Raw genomic sequence first — 17,658 nt, 5'->3', positions numbered from 1 at the left:
AAAAATGGGTAACACTACTTTGACGTCTGGCTCAAACCCCCTTGATTGTATGTTGACTAATTTTAAAGCCTTCAAGAAAGTGGCTTCAAGATATGGGGAAAAGGTAGACTGCCACACTTCATTGCTTATGTAGGTTGGAATGTCTAACATCTGAGATGGATTGGCCACCAAAGGGAACCACTAATCTCCAGGTCTGTTTTGTTGTTAAGAGAATCATTTATGGGGATCCTAGACACCCAGATCAAATCCCATATATTGATGCATGGATTAGTCTCTTGAGATACCTCCCCCCCCAAATACTGAAGGGTAGTAGTACCCTGCTACTAACTGATCTATTCCCACTCTTTGCATTTGCTCTTCTTTCCTCTTCAGAGTTAAAGTAATTTTTATCTTTCTGAGCACAATCTCCCCATGGTGTGTCCCTAGTCTATCCTCTCCAACCAATATCCTCACCAAGGCATGCAGGTAACTAACCTTGGCTTCTTGAAGTCCAGGCCAAGAAAACAAATTCTTGGTGGTTCTTCCAAGCTAAAAAGGCCTCAAATCCAAGTACAGATGATGGATGAAGGGCTATGTCACCCCCGGATCAACTTACCTCAGCCCAGAAATACTGAGCACCAGGGGCTTGGGCTCCATATGAATGTCTTTGTCAGACACAGGAACTGAAGATGAACTTTTCCTAAGGCCTGGAGGAGATGAGATCTGCACCAGAGAAAGGGGTGTCTTTGCCATTGAAATCACAGGTTCTTGGTCTCTGGCCTCCAGCCTTGCCAACATCTTAGACAGACCACTTCCAAACCACTTATTTGGTTATAAGGTAAGAAAAAGTACTAACACAGTCATTTTCTGTCTATTTTTTTCACAGGGCCACTATCCAAGCCTATCATTCTTACCTCCAACAATACTGCAGTGGAGACCAAGGACTTCTCAATGACATGCCAGCCTTCGGGTGCAATTGTCACAACCCGGTGGTTCATAAATGGACTTCCTGCAGGTGGTAACAGGATACAGCTGTCCCCGGATAAGAGTATACTCACTATCCGCAATCTCAGAAGAACAGAAAACAAAGGACCCTATGAGTGTGAAACTGAAAATACAGTTAGTGTCAATAAGAGTGATCCATTCACACTGGATGTTACCTGTGAGTATATTGCTTCTTCCTACATGGTGCATGCTTATGGCCTGGGGTGTGTTCCCAGAGGTCAGTCTAATTCAGTCCCTTCTCTGAGTGCTAAAGTGGTAGGCTCTGAGGTTCCCACCCCCTTCATCTTTAGGGAGCCCAGATTGGCCTTGTCATGTTTTCTGGTGGAGGGTGGCCAGCCAGGGTGCTGAACTGGAGAAAGCCCTAAGATCTTCCAAGTTCAGATCCAAAGTGGAAAAGTAGAGAATGAACTGTGAATTTCCCAGCTCAAAGGAGCAACAGGGAGACACAGTGGTCCCTGGTGATGGGTTACAGAATAGGAGATGCCCCTTCTTTCTTCCATAATCTCAATATGGAATCCTTCTCTTTCCTACAGATGGCCCAGATAATGCCACGATTGCCCATTTAAGCAATGTGTACCCTACTGGGGCAAATATTATCTTTAACTGTTCTGCTGATTCTAACCCACCAGTCCAATTCACTTGGTTATACAACGGACAACAGATCAGAAATTCACCCATATTTTCTATTATTGCATCTGTGGGTGATGCTGGCACCTATACCTGTACTGCATCCAACTCATTAACTGGCTTGACGCGCACCGCAAGCAAGACTCTTAGAATCTATGGTGAGTATCTGGACTGGGACCCATTAGGCTCTCTCTTTCCCTGGCATGAGAAAAATAGACATAAGATATTCTGCCCCCCTGGTTCCATGGCACAATGCATTGTGATTGAAAGAGCCCTGAGCTCAGAATCATGAAACTTGGATAGAATTCTTCCTTTTCTGTATACTATCTGTGTAGTACGTGTGTCTCCTCCTTTCACAGCCTCAGTTTCTTCACCTGGAAAAATGGATAATATTTTTCTCTGTATATAATAGGATTCTATGTGAAGAAAGTCCTTTTTACATGGTAGGTACAAAAAGCATTTGAGTTGTTGTCATCCTTGTTATTGATATTGTATTATTCTCTTCTGGCTTGGTGACATGCAACATTATTTGATTCCTAACTTCTAGGACTGCAGCTTCAATGACTGCCCCCATACTCTTTCAGTCCATTTCCCTTGGTGCTATGGACCCAAAGAGTGTTTCTAGTCCTGGTTGGAGTATAAGCTACGTTCATGCAATGGGTCAGGCCTTGATCCCCTTTGGCAGGGAAATTCTGGAGTTGGAAAGGAAAATTTAAACTTTGTCTCTTTTCCCACATAGAGATTCACCATTGCACCTATTTTTTTTCCTCTTTGTGGCATAAAATATCACATGGAAGCATGGCTGCTATGAAACCTGGTTCTTGGTCCACAGTATAATCCATGCTCCCCAATTAATTCACTGGTCTGACTCTCCATTCCCCTAATCACACTAGTGTGTAGCAGAACCATAGAGAAATCATCTCTGGCCTTAGTTTACTTTTATTTCATTCAGCTTTATTGTTACAAACCTTAGGGTTATCCCAACTTCCTGTCCCTGTCTCTGGGGATATTCTGAGTAGATAGCAGTGGGAAGAGATAGAATCTTGAGGTGGGGAAGTGACCTTGGGAATGTCAGACACCAACAGTATGTACTTTACAGGAGGGATGATTTTTCATTGGCCTAAATCTGTACATAAGGATCTCTAAAGCCCACATTTTAATTTAGCATTTTCCCTATTTCACAATGTAAGAGTTGAAATAATATTTCTACCCAGATATATATTTTATAAAGTTTATTAGAAAGGGTAGACAATTATTCCTCTAAGTAATCTGACCACATGGTTCCTACTCTGGAAGTCCCTTCCTTCTTCCCCTGTTACCTGCCTACTCTGTTCCTGCTTCTTCCTTCTTTGTTCTCTTCTTGCTTCTCTCTCCCCTCAAACCCAAAGCCTTGGCTTTTATTGATATACAGCAGGTTCACAGATGCAAAACCTTGTGCAACTGTGTAATGTCAGGAATATTTTATGGACAGGTCAAGCTACACAGGAGGTGGAGGGGATGAACTTCCTTGACACAATTTCCCCCTGTGATCCTTTGGGAGACCCACTTCCCCAATTTATCATTTAAATATAACTATCTTAATATCTTCTAGCTAAAAGTACATACAATATTGTATTTTTCTAAGAGGAAGTTACAATTGTTAGAGATGACAGTAAAATAGTAAAACTGAATGATAGACGCATTTTAGTTATTTCTATAGTTATTATTTCTGATTGACTTGAATACATTTCTACAGTCTATCATTTTGTGGCCCTTCTTCTCACAGAAGTGGCAGGAAATGGATCCATACTTAGATTCTTGGAGAGGGTCAAGTGCCATTGGTTGAGAATCATGCCTTTTTTTTTCTGTTTATCAATCCTATTTGTTAAATATTTCAATTCTTTTCCAATTGTCTCCATGAAATCATTAGTTTTAGTCAGTAGATGGAACTACTAGCTAAGAGTTAAAGTCAGGGTGTGAAAGCTTTTTCCTCACAGGTTTTTGCCCTCACAGCTAATTAAGAGACAAGGCAACAGTAGTTAAAGGATAGACTCTTTCTCCAGGTGGAGCCTCAGTGTACAGAAGGAAAGATTAAAAGCAGCTGTGCTATATTTGTTTTTAAGTGGGGAAAAGAAAAGAATTGCATTTACCTGCACAGCTGATTTGTGTAGATTCAAAATAAGCTATTAAATGCTGACTTAGGGATAGTCACCAAAGTAAAGGAAAAGTTTAGGAAAGTTAGAAAGATGGAGGGCATTTCATCACAACTGACATGTTCAGCCAATAAATTGTAAGGGGGGCAAGGGGTTTATATATAAAAGAGGGTTGGACGTTATATTTAATAGAATGTGGTCACCAGGAATTTAATTCATTCCAGAGAGATTTATTTACAATTTACTTACAGAATGTAGAAAGAGTGAAGTAAGAAATCACAGGGGATAAGGAAGGCTTTCTAGCCTAAACCCTAATCTGCTGCTGGTCCATGGGCAGAAAGAATTATTTCCTAGCCTGAGGGACCTTGGCCCTTGTAGCCAATGCCCAGGGAGCCTGTCTCAAGAGGATAGGTCTTTCCTGAGGCTGGTGTCTTCAGAAAAAAACCAGCAGTTGAGTCAACTTTTCACTCAGTCCACTCAGAAACAGGGTCTCAGGTCCAGTCAGCAGATCAAAGAATGAAGTATTGACTTTTACAAGAAGTAACAGTTACTTTTAAAGACACTTTCTCTTGTGTCACTTCCTGTGCTTTCCCCTAATTCCACATCTACCAAGCATAGTTGAATTCCTGCTCTAGGACTGCCCAGCAGGCAGTCAGTCAATTCTGATTTGTCACCCACTACCACACACATGGGTCACAGACTTCACACTTCATAATTAAGTGGGATATTTGCACTTTTGGTGATTAGATCTAAAATGGGCAGATCTCCATACTTAACTTTGAAGTAGGGTGTTTATACTTTTGGTGATTAAAATCTATAAATAGAAATGGGTTACAATTTATTCTTCACAATCAGGGGAGAATGTAAAAATGGAGATTTGAACCCTGGATTCAATTCCCAGGAATCCTTGGAAGCTCCCACAGTTCCCCATAATCTTGGGTGAGGTCATCACCTGAGCCGAGAGGAGAGAGGGGTTTTTTAAAACAGACTCCCCCTTCTTCTCGTTCCCTCTTTCTACTTCCGCTTCCAAGCAGACGCATCTCTCATGATGTAAGTGAAATTGAATGGGCCTTTCGGTTCTCCTTGGCATGTGCTTTCTTACTTGTATTTTCTTAAATTCTTAATCTTTAATAAACTTCATAAAATATAATATTCTAGCAGAGAAATCATATTTTTAAATGCTATAAGAGTTAAGTAATTTCATTGATACAATCAGGGGAGAATCAAATTTAATCTTCACATGGCTCTGCCAAGCTGGCAAGGATTCAAATCCAAGCCCAGATACTGGATGATGGGGTCTGTCATCCCTGGACCAGTTTGCCTCCTCCCAGAAAGATTGAGCACCCGGGTCTTGAGCTACATGTGAATGATTTTTGTTAGCCACAGGAAGTGAAGATGAAGGATTTGTGATCTGCACAAGAGAAAGAGGTGTCTTTGCCATTGAAATCACAGATTCTTGGTGTCTGGCCTCCAGCCTTGCCAAGGTCTTAGAGAGCCCACTTCCAAACCACTTATTTGGTTATAAGGTAAGAAAAAGAACCAACACAGTCATTTTCTGCCTATTCTCTGCACAGCTCCACTGTCCAAACCAACAATTCTCATCTCCAACAAGACTGCAGTGGAGACCAAGGACTTCTCAATGACATGCCAGGCTACGGGTCAAATTGAAGCTTACCAGTGGTTCATAAATGGACTTGCCCCAGTTGGTAGCAGGATACAGCTGTCCCGGGATAATAGGATACTCACTCTCCCCAGGCTCACAAGAAGGGATAACCAAGGGCCTTATGTGTGTGGAATTGAGAACGCATTGTTTAGTAGTATGAGTGATCCATTCATACTGGATGTTACCTGTGAGTATATTGCCTCTTCCTATATAGTGCCTGCTTATAGCCTGGTGGGGTGTTCCCAGAGGCCAGGCTAATTCAGTCCCTTCTCTGAGAGCTAAAGAGGTAGGCTCTGAGGTTCCCAACCCCCTTAGTCTTTAGGGAGCCCAAATTGGCCTTGTCATGCTTTCTGGTGGAGGGTGGCCATCCAGGGTGCTGAGCTAGAGGATGTCCTAAGATCTTCCAAGTTCAGATCCAAACTAGAAAAGGAGAGGAGGAGCTGTGAATTTCCCAGCTCAAAGGAGGATCAGGGAAACAGTGGTTCTGGGTGATGTGTTACAAAACAGGAGATGCCCCTTCTTTCTTCCATAATCTCAATATGGAATCCTTCTCTTTCCTCCAGATGGCCCAGATACTGCCACAATTGTCCGAACACCAGATGTGTACCCTACTGGGGCAAATATTATCTTTAACTGTTCTGCTGATTCTAACCCACCAGCCCAATTCATTTGGTTACGGAATGGACAACAGATCAGAAATTCATCCATATTTTCTATTATTGCATCCCTGAGTGATGCTGGCACCTATACCTGTAGTGCATCCAACTCACTCACTGGCTTGACGCGCACTTCAAACAAGACTATTAGAATCTATGGTGAGTAACTGCTTTGGGCCCCCACCTTCTTGTTGGGCTTTCTCTTTCCCTGGATGAGAGAAATACACATGTGTCATTCTTCTCCCCTGGTCCCATGGCACAATGCATTGTGGTAAAAGGAGTTCTGTGCTCAGAATCATGAAACTTGGATAGAATCCTTCCTTTTCTGTCTACTATCTGTGTAGTAAGTGTGTCTCCTCCTTTCACAGCCTCAGTTTCTTTATCTGGAAAAATGGATAATCATTTGCTCTCTATATAATAGGATTCTATGTGGAGAAAATACTTTTTTCATGAAAGTTACAAAAAGCATGTGAGTTGACTACATCATTCTTGTTATTGATATTGTATTATTCTCTTCTATCCCAGTGACATACAACCTTCTTTGTCTTCCACCTTCTAGGGCTGTAGGTTCAATGACTGCCACATACTCTTTCCTTCAGTCCCTTTCCCTTGGGGCTGCGGATTCACAGAGAGTTTCTATTCTTGGTTGGAGTATAAGCTATGGTCATGCAATGGGGCTGGCCTTGATCCCCCTTGGCAGGGAAATTCTTGAGATGGAAAGGAGAATTTAAACTTTGTCTCCTTCCCCACACAGAGATTCACCATTGTACTTATATTTTTCCTCTTTGTGGCATAAAATGTCACATGGAAGCATGCTACTATGAAACCTGGTCCTCATCTATTGGCTTTAGCATCCAGTAATTGGGTCCACAGTAAAAGTCCTGGTACCCAAGTAATTCACTGCTCTGACTCTCTTGTGTAGAGATGACAGACCCTCCACTTCCATAATCACATTAATGGGGAGCAGGACCACAGAGAGATCATATTTGGCCTTAGTTTCCTTTTATTTCTTGCAGTTTTATTGTTACAAACCTTAGGGGTATCCCAACTTCCTGTGCCTGACTCTGGGGATATTCTGAATGGAGAGCAGGGGGGAGAGATATAATTGTGAAATGGGGAAGTGACCTTGGGAAAGTCAGACACCAACAGCATATACTTTAGAGGAGGGATTATTTTTTTGTTGGCCTAAATCTGTACATAAGGATGCTTAAAGCACACATTTCAATTTAGTAATGAAATTATCTGTGTTTTATTTTGCTTTTGTTAACTATTTCCCAATTACCTTTTCACCTTGTTCAGGCAGCACCTGGGAATGTTGCAGGCTATGTATTTGACACCTGTGGTCTAAAAGAGCTTTTTGTTAATTTAATTTTTTCCAATTAATCAAAATCTATTTTCTGTCCCCCTTCTACCTTCTACCACTAAGTAGGAAAAGTATGGGTTGTGACTGCATGAAGCCACAAATTAATATATTCTTAGGTGGATACCTGAGGATAGTTAGAAAGTGAGGGAAAATGGGCAAAGGGAATATAGAGAAAGAGGGAATATAATAAAGGAAGAAAGACTCAGAGACACAGCTTAAAGAGCTTGGGATCCAGCCTGTGTGCTCCTCTGATGGTTGTAGAGAGAGAGAGAGAGTGAATTACCTTATTTCATCTATTTTTTATTGGGGGATCAAGGAATGGGGAATTGGAGGTAGCTAATCATCATGTGACATGGCAAAAAAGTTAACATTGGTGCATCTGACAACTACAAGATCAAAGAGGATGAGTTTAATTAAACATGTGACCTGGTATGGAATCTGGTCTGACAAGGTTGGAACTAGGACCCTGTATCAGCCTACCTAGGAATTCTTCTGACCTTTGGACTGTAGATTTGGAGAGTGGTCAGACTTAATAGAGTACCTATTAAATACAATGGTCACTGAAGTGATCAGAGGTCCCAAGGCTTTCCAAGTTATTTGCCTTCAGAACACTGTTATTATTGTATAAATTACCCTCTAGGTCCTACTCATTTCCTTCTGTCTCAGTTCAGATAAATGTTCTGAAGTTTCTGTTCTTGAACTCATTCTGTTTCGTGTTTCTATGAGTGACTTGGATCAAATGAAAGAATATCTGTAAAGCACTTTGTAAACGTTTACCATTAATGTGTAAAGGGTAAAATTATGGCTGAGACTGAATGTAATATTATTTTTGTCATCAAGGATTTTATTTATAAAATGTAGTGAAAAACCCAAGTCAGCTGGAAATTTTATGTTGTTTTAATTGATAGTGGAGGAAATTAAGGAGAAGGAAGAAGGAAAGGAATCGGCTTTCTCTCCCCTTCCCTTCCCCTTGGCTAGTGGGAGGGGGGAGATGAGGAGATAAGGTTTTGGAGTATGAAGGAAAGAGTCAGGCTTGAATTGCAAAGGGAAATGGCTAAGCCAAGATGCCTGAACCTGAAATCAGCTTCAGAGAAAACTCACCACTGAACTCAGACAATAGCCATCACCACACCAAGATGTAGGAACGCCTAGCACACTGCCATCCTGAGTTGTCTCTTCAGGGAAAACGGAGGAAAGAGGAAGTGACGTGCCTTATATAGTCAGTTTTACATCACTTTCCTGCATCTCATCTGTACCAGTGATCACTTAGCTTGACTTAGGACAGCCCAAAGGTCTGTCATTTTTTTTGTACATGTCTGTTGAAGGCCATTTCCTCAGATAATTAAATCTTGGGTTTGATGCAGACCTTCCTAATCATGTTAAACTAAAAAGAGTGGAGAATGTAGAGTTTTCAAGACCTGATTCTGTTATTCCAAGTATCTCCATTGTTATTGATCAGGAAATAGCTAAATCAGATCTTCTAAAGAATGGTCTGATTAGGGGGTAAGAGTTTTCAAATTCACAAATGTTCTACTGATTCTAGAGACAAGCAGAAAGCATTATTTTGAAACTGGAAGGAAAGGAAATAAAGAAAAAATTGGGAGGATAGGGATGGTAGAAGCAGATATGATGCAGAAGTAGCTCAGGAAGCTGGCACAGTAGATGGAATGTGATAAGATGAATGATATTGGGGATTGATACCAGGTCCTATCCTTGAGTACAAAAAGTCCAAATCACCAAAAAGCATCGGCCTTGATGGGGCAGTGACTGGTACCCATGTCATAGAAAAAAGTTGAAGTAATGCGGGATGGTTGATTTTAAAAAGAAGAAATTGGAAACAGACTTTTAATACCATGTTAGATTGCATAAAGAGACCGTGGGGATGATTGAGAGAACCACCAACATATTATCAATTGGAAAGGTAACAGGGCACTTGAAAAAAACATCATGCAAACTTTTTTTTAACCCTTACCTATTAGCCTTAAAATCAATACTATGCAATAGAGGTTAAGTGACTGACCCAGGGTCATATAGCTAGAAAGTATTTGAGGTCAGATTTGATCCCAGAACCTTTGATATATAGGCCTGGTTCTCAATGCATTGAGCTACACAGTTACCTCACCCACCAATGCAGTCTTAAGGATGTCCACTTCCAAGAACAAGGAGATAGCCATCCTTCCGTACTATCAGATGGCACTTGGAGTTTTGTATTTAGTTCTAGATGACACAATTTACAAGGGGCATCAGTGAACTTGAGAGTGTTCAGCCAGTTTGTTGAGGGGTCTGGGGTCTCTGAAGATCGATTGAGGGAACTACATATTAGAAAAAGGAATAGAAACCTTTGGGGAGGGGCCTGATAGCAATTTTCTGGACTCTTATATGGAAGAGGAATTAGAAGTGTTTTGTATGACCTCAGAGGGCTGAACTAGAATCATAGAGGCAAATGGTGATGGAAAGCAAAACCCTTGTGTGTGAGGAGACTATCTTCATGAAGTCATTATTAAGTCATATGTCCAACTTTTCCTGACTCCATTTCTTAGCAGAGATCCTGGAGGGGTTTGCCATTTCCTTGTCCAGCTTATTTTACAGATGATGAAATTGAGGCAAACAGGATGATGTGACTTTCCTAGCGTCAAACAGCTAGTCAATGTCTGAGGCCAGATTTGAACTCAGAATGATGAGTTTCCTGACTCCAATTTCCATCCACTATACCTCCTAGCTGTCATTTAATCATTAATTAGAGCTTAATCCCCAAACCTGGCTCTATTTGGGGAAAAAAGCAAAAGTTAAGCTTGCTTCCCTTCCCCAATACTTAACCATTTCTCACCAATCCAATGTTTTCTGTAGTGAGGTTGTAGCTTTGATCAGTCTTGATTACTGGGTCTGGTCAGCATCTTCATGTTTTTTAGCCAATCTAAATTAACTACTAACACTTAATTAATAATAGTTTAGTGAGAGTAAAATGTAAAAATACTGAACAAATGAAAGTACATGTCAAACTTTTGTGGTCGTCACATGGCAATAATTAAAATTAAATTATGAGGCTGGTAGTAGCTTGAATAGATTTATTACATAAAAGTAGTGATAGGAAAGAAAGGGAAATGTAGGAAAGAAGGTCGTGAGTTGATTAGCTGAATACCCTATTTACTATTTGATGTATTGTAGCTAACCACCTACGAGAGAGAGAGAGAGAGAGAGAGAGAGAGAGAGAGAGAGAGAGAGAGAGAGAGAGAGAGAGAGAGAGAGAGAGAGAAGAGCAGGAGAAGCTCCTTGGGTAATCTTATAAGCAGTTTTCTCCACCCACTAGGTCTCCCCATCACATCTCAGGAACCAATCATAGTACCTCAGTTTGCCTGGCAACTCCCAGGGGGGCAGTTCCTGTGGGATTAGTTTCCCCCCTCTTTGGTTTCAACTTCCTTTCTCTGAGGGTTTGTCTATACATGCACATCTCAATGGTAAATGACATCTTCTCTGAAAATCTGTGAAAGACTCCTCCAGTCTCCATTTCTGTGCCTTTCTCCCTTGGGAGCCTTTGATTTCCAAGGGTCAGGTTAACCCTTTACCTAACTTACAAAAGGGACTTGGGCTTGTTCCCTCCCAGCCCTAGAAAGAGCAAAAGATCCTCCCTATTCTGAGTCCCAGAGTGGCAAGAGCCGTCCATCTCAACCTGGCCAAGTGAGACTTGCAGTAGAGGAACCATATTCTCACCCTTACTTTCCCTCCCTTGTTTTTGTCACTGTATGTGAGATGGGAGGGTCTTCCTTTAATGAATTTTCCTATGGAAGTTCTGGGATCTTCATTCCCTGTTCCTTGACTGGAAACTGCTACTAAGGAATCTCTCTAAAGGGAAATCAGAAACACATGAAGAGTTTATGTAGTGTAGGACATCTGAAATAGGCTAATAAAGCACCTCTCCATGCCAGTCATCTGGTGCTAAGGTTGCTGGACTGTGCAGGAATGGGAACACTGAGGAAGCATTTCCTTCTGAGGATTGTGGTAACTCTCCAGTTCTCAGGTCTCTCCCACAGCTTTCTCCTTTTCCTGATTTCTCTTTTCTTAGCAACTAGGTGAAAAGGCTCAGTGGATAGAGGGGCCAGGTCTGGAGACAGGAGGTCCTGGCTTCAAATATATTCTTAGACACTTGCTATCTATGTTACCCTGGGCATTCCACTTACCCCCAATTCTCAAGCCCTTACTACTCTTCTGCTTTAGAACCAACATTTAATATATATTCTAAAACAGAAGTTAAGGATTTTTTTAATGTGAGAATCCTGGGCCCCAGGACAAGAAATGAGGATGAGGAAGATGTGGACTCCTTCTATCCACTGTATAGGACAGATATTCTTAGTTTGCTATTTTTCTCCATAAAATTTTTTCCAGTGTCAAGAGCTGTTTTTGCTGTTGTTTACTCCTTTTTCTCCTGGAGGATTGGGATTCTTGCCTGTCGGTTGTCATTGCTTTCCTAGCTTCTCTCTCAAGGACTTTGCCTTGGACTATCTTTCCTTCCCTTTCAGAGGCCTGAGTGGTGTCAGGTAGATCTGTGATTTGTGTGTGTGTGTGTAGTTCATGCTTCAAGGCATTTTGTCCTAAGTCTATCTTCCTCAGTTGTTGCCTGCTGGATTGTCAAATGCAACATGGGTTTTCCCCCAAATTTATGATCTTCACCTCTCCTTTGGCTGAGTGTTATTCAGCTTTGAGTCTCACTGCCAAGGCCAGGCATAGCCCTCAGGGGTATTCTGTGGTGTTTTTAATCAGCCTTTGATAATTTGGAAATTTTCCTAGCCCTGGCTTTAACTATGGCTCAGCAGGTAGGTGGGGGAAGGGGGAGACATGGTCAACTAGTAGTTTGATTTGAGCAGTTTCTCCCCCTTACAGCATAGGAATCCTCACTTACTGCCTACCTTTCACACTGTGTCCAGTGGGAGAAGCCCTTACTCCTCTCGTTCTGATTTCTGTCCTTTTGAGATGCTTTGTAATGATTGGTTAGAAGGATATTGAGAAAAGCTCCTGCTATGCTGCCATCTTGGCTCTGCCCCTGTTGGTTTCCAACTGCAGCCCTTCTGCTTCCCCAGGTCATTCCACATCAATGGCTCACCAAATGAGGTCAGCTTTATCCCTTACTCCAAGGGAATCTATTAGCCCAAACTGGGTAATCCTCTAGACACAGAAATGAGATGATACTCACTAGAAGAGTTTCCATACACCCAGCACTTTAAAGTCTACTAAGCAATATAACATCTTATTGGGTTCCAAAGCATAAGCATTATCTTCATTTGACTGGCCAGGAAACTGATAAGTATCACTGGGCTAACAGGAAGCTTCCTCCCTTCCCTACTTCCCACGTCACTGATCCTCTTCTTATCAGTCCACAGGTGCATTCATTCATTCATCTAACTGACCTGGGCCACACCAGGCCATTCACCTCTATCCCACAATAGTTTTCACCCATTTCCTCAATATAAAGTCCCTAGGCTCTGGACTAGAGCTACAGAAAAATGACTCAGTCCCTGCCCCCCTCCAGGAGTATGTCCCAAACAAGAGGAGCCAAAGGAAGAATGTGACTGAGATAGACAGTATGGTTCAGAATCACAAAATTTCCCTTTCAGAAAAGGAAAACTTATTGTTCAGTTATTTCAGACGGGTCTGTGTCTTCAAGACCCTATTTGGTGTTTCTTTACAAAAGTACGGAAGTGTTTTGTTATTCCCTTCTCCAGCTTCTTTTACAGATGAGAAAACTGAGGCAAACAGCATTCATTGACTACCTCCTTTAAAAGTAAACAATTATTCAAAAGTTTGGTGGCTCTCTCAGGAGTAGTGAGCTCCCTGTTACTGAAGGTCTTCAGGAATAGGTTGGATGGCCACTAGCCAGGGAGAAGCTTAGAGGACATCTAGACTTCAGATATCATTTATACTAGATGTGTACAGCCTTTTACAGCCTTGACAGTGTTGACAATTACCAAGTGGGAAGGGCCCCAGGGGATTATACTTTCCTTCTCTGTGCAATATACCCTCCACTGATCCCCCACTGTGCCTGGCAGATTGAAGAAGAAGCCAATGTTTCTCTGAACTTCAAAGCCCAGAAATCATCTGCAAGTCTAAATCCTCAATGACATTAGACCCCATTTACTATGAAATCCAAAGGAAATGACCTGGTCCTTCTCGTTCTCTGCACTGCACATGTATGTGCAAGCAGACCTCTGAGATGCTACAGGTTTGGTTCCAGATCACCAAATAAAGCCAATGTAGCAAGTTTCCCAGCGCATGTGAAAGTCATGTTTACACCATTCTCTAGTCTATTAAATGTGCAGTAGCATTATATCTAAACACCAATGTATGTGCCTTAATTTACAAATGCTAACTATCACCTGAGCCTTAAGCCAGTTGTCATCTTTTGGCTGGTGGAGGGTCTTGCCTCAAGGCTGCTGGCTGCTCACTGCTCAGGGTGATGGCTGCTGTGGCAATTTCTCAAAATATGATCATGGTGAAGTTTGCTGCATGGATTGACTCTTCATGGCTTCTAAGCTTTCTTTGTAACATTCAATGCTCTTTGATAGCATTTACCTCACACTAGAGCTTTTCTCAGAATTGGATTCAATCCTGTCAAACCCTCTGCTGCTTCAATATTCATAATATTCTTCAAAATTGTTGTGATTCAGGGAATAGAGAGGGGTAAGGAGAGGGAGAGAGAAATGGGGGAAAGGCAAGTCAATGGAGCAGTCATCACCCACACAACATTTATTGATGCAGTCTGCTGTCTCCTATGGCACAGTTCAAAGCCCCCAAAACAACTGCAATAGTAACATGAAAGATCCCTGTTCACCTATCACCATAATGGATATAAGAATAATGTAAATGGTTACAGTATTAGGAGACGGAACCAAAATGTGATACAAAACAAATGTGTGTACATAGGAAGATTTTCCTGTCCAATACTTGATCTCACACCAAAACTGAGGGACCTTTTTTCAGAGCCCCTTAGGGAACAGTCAGTACTGAAATCCCTCTTCTCAGCTTCACTCACCAAGACCTAAATCCTATACCTCCTCTCACCCAGGGGAATTAATTCCATTCTGCTCAAAGAGACTTCTTCCTCTCCTTTATTGATGTTTATTTGTAAAACTTATTTGACCTATTCATCAATTGGGGAATGGCCTGATTTTTTGTACAATTGGTTTATCTCCATACAAATTTGAGGAATTATTTTAAATTTGTCAGAGGCTTCTGTTATAAAGATTCCCCTCCCTCCCCATTTGTTGCTTCCCTTATTTTGGTTGCATTGGTTTTGTTTGTACAAACCCTTTTTAATTTAATGTAATCAAAATTAATCATTTTATATTTTGTAATGCTTTCTCTTACTTGGTCTTAAATTCTTTCCTTTCCCATAGATCTGACAGGTATAATATCCTATGTTCACCTAATTTACTTATAGTTTATTTCTTTATATTTAAGTCATTTACCCATTCTGAATTTATCTTGGTGTGGAGTAAGGGAAGTTGATTGAAATCTAATCTCTCCCTTACTGTTTTCCAATTTGCTCAGCAGTTTTTTTTCTCCCTTCATTCTTGATGATCATAGATAGGCTTCTCCCAGCATGCTCCTGATAAACATTGACTTTATATCCCCCGTTTCCCACAGTTTATTGAGTCTTTCAAGCCCTATGGCTCTGATGTAGACCTCAGCAACCTTCTCCTTTTGCAGAAGTCTCCCTGGCAATAGACAGGTTCTCCAACAGTTTTCTTGGCTGGAAAAGAGAACGTGGAAACCTGTAACCAAATTCTCCAACAGGAACTGATTGACTCTTCAGATACTTACTCATAAGCATTTAGAGGGCTAAATTCTGCTGCCAGCCACACTAGACATTCAGTTATTTTGGCCTGATTGAAATGTTCTTTTGGTCCTTAGAAATTACTCGATACTGGTGCTCTGAACACTATGCAAAGGTAACCTCATTTGCTCGCCTCTGACATCTTATTGTTTATATTAAAATCCATTTGTAGCAACTAGAAATTGATAAGCCATATCTGTTAAGCTAATACAGTACGCCTAACAATAACAAAGTAATTGTGTTGTGCTGTTAAAATAAGAAAAAAAGGATATAGGCTATATAGAAATACACATAAAAGTAAAAAACACAACACAGGTTATGAAGGTTTACAAACCTAGAAATGACCCCATTCACCATTTGTGGAAATAAATTAAAAAGAAATATCAGTGAATATTAAATAAAAATTCCAAGTGAGTATCCTAGTGTAAAACCAAAACAACATTTTAAAAAATGCTTGCCAGGCACATATTAGATCACCATTGATAAATTTAGATGTTAAAAATTCATTCATGAAAATTCCAGTTTCAAATTTTGTTTAAATAAAATTCAAAAATTCTCAAAATTAAAAATTGTACTTCTCACTTCCTTTGTGGACTATGAAATAATTCAACATTGTCATTTCCCTCTTCTGGGGAATGAGATTCTGAGGATCTAAAAGCACTTTTGGTTCACTATAACTGCTTATTTATTGATCAAAACCTTGCTCATATGGACTGGATATTTCACTCACATTAGAAGCTGTAATAAGTATAATTAAGCACATAGAGTATTCAATATTAGTAAGAAAATGGTAATGGCCGGTTAGTATAATCAGCTGAAGCTGTCAGAGGTTAATCTGATTTGCAGGTGGTAGATGGACGATGGAGGCAGTTTAATCCAACATCTATTCATTCCTTGTAGAGGGAGGGAGAGGAATAGAAGGATAGAAACCAGGAGTTAGGAATATGATGGGAAATCTATTAATCCTTATACTCAAAAATCTAAATATCCCCCCACCCCCAAAACTGAGTCCTCACAGTTTTCTTCTGGCCTGCAAGCAGGCTTGATTTAATCTACTCTCACTGACTAAAGATTTAACCTCTAACTTTCTAGCCTATTTCCTTAACGCAATTTATGAAACTCAAAAGGTCAGGTTCTCTGTGTAGAGATGCTGAATGCAGCTCCTCTGCCTCCCTCAGTCAGAGAAGAAAAGGCTTCTGACAATTGCTCCAAACTGCTCTTTAACTGCTCTTTAGCCTCCCCTGTGGGTCTGAAGGGAAAAGCTCTCTGTAAATCAGAATCATTCTAAACTGTCTGTATTTCTCCACTCTAAAGTAAACAGTATCTAAAGTCTCTAAAAGCTTCTTTGGCTGTCAGACAAAGATCCAGCCAACTGCTCCCATGCAAGCCAGAGATAGAGGCAAGGACCCCTGAGGAAGTCAGAGACTGGACCCAGAACTTTCCAACTGCCTCTCTTTATCTAGAGCTCTGAAAGTAAAGGGGTTCAGATCTACTTCCTCGGGTCTCTCAAAGGAGATAGTGGAAAAGGGAAAAACCCTTTCTCTGACCTAGACCCCTGCTCCTAAGGAGACTAAATAGCTAAGTAAAACTCATGATCATCAACATTGCTAGTTTTAATAGAATTCATTTCCTTTTTATTGACCTCTTCTGCACTTACCTGAGATCTTCCTCTGGTCACAACAATCTGCATCCTCTTTTTTTCTGTCCAAGCAGGGTGGGGGTAGGGATGGGGGGGGGGAGGAAACAAAGATTTGAATGGGAGAGACCCGAGTCCTCATATTCTGCCTCTTCAGTTTTATGGCTGTGGGTGTGGATATTGCAGCTAAAGAATTTGCAAAGTTGATTGACTGCCCTCAAACCAAGATTCTTCAGAGCTGGCTAGGTCAAGATTCTATGGGCTGGGTAGCTTACAACTGCCTCTCTCTAAAGCTGGGATTTCAGACCCAGAGGCTGTGAGTCTGGGAGGTTCCCTCAATGAATCATCTTTGAAGCTGCTGCCTGCCTTGGATTATCCTCAAGAAAAAAGGCTGAGTTGAGTTCCCCATTGATTCTGGTAGACAGAAGTGATTTGGGTGTGAACCTTCTCCCTCCCTTGGATCTTGTAAGGACCATACAACTGAATTTCTTCAGTGTGACCCTACCAAGGACTCTGGAAGTGTGTGAGAATCTGGGCCCTTCTTTGGACTTTATCTTTTAATTACCTTTTAGTTTAGTTTTAATTTAGTTAGGTTAAGCTTCCAGTACAAATCTTATTGAGTTCTGGGTGGGTAATAGTCAGTTGGTCCATCATCTCCTGCCATCCCCTTCCCTTTTGTTAATAAAATTATTTATATACTTGTGTGTTCCCTTCCTTAAACCTTTACTTTCCTAAATCCCCTTTATAGCAATAGAATAACTCCACGGGGTTA

At 41.1% G+C, this 17,658-nt stretch overlaps 1 protein-coding gene across 4 annotated transcripts in view; it reads left to right on the top strand.

Annotated features, from left to right (window-relative positions):
- The window catches only part of LOC103096131 (carcinoembryonic antigen-related cell adhesion molecule 5-like), a 201,898-nt gene that overhangs the window by 19,610 nt on the left and 164,630 nt on the right, over positions 1-17,658 (top strand). For 3 of the 4 annotated variants that reach the window (XM_056825357.1, XM_056825358.1, XM_056825360.1), the window contains exons 6-9: positions 866-1,141; positions 1,518-1,769; positions 5,318-5,593; positions 5,970-6,221. In XM_056825357.1, coding sequence (XP_056681335.1) covers positions 866-1,141; positions 1,518-1,769; positions 5,318-5,593; positions 5,970-6,221 — 1,056 coding nt within the window. The remainder of the gene's footprint in view (positions 1-865; positions 1,142-1,517; positions 1,770-5,317; positions 5,594-5,969; positions 6,222-17,658) is intronic. The other variant, XM_056825359.1, reaches the window with a different exon arrangement.

The sequence above is a fragment of the Monodelphis domestica genome, chromosome 4 (assembly GCF_027887165.1).
Source record: "Monodelphis domestica isolate mMonDom1 chromosome 4, mMonDom1.pri, whole genome shotgun sequence".
In the NCBI taxonomy this organism is placed as follows: domain Eukaryota; kingdom Metazoa; phylum Chordata; class Mammalia; order Didelphimorphia; family Didelphidae; genus Monodelphis; species Monodelphis domestica.
The sequence above is the reverse complement of the archived record's forward strand: the minus strand, read 5'-3'. Positions and strand labels throughout refer to the sequence as shown.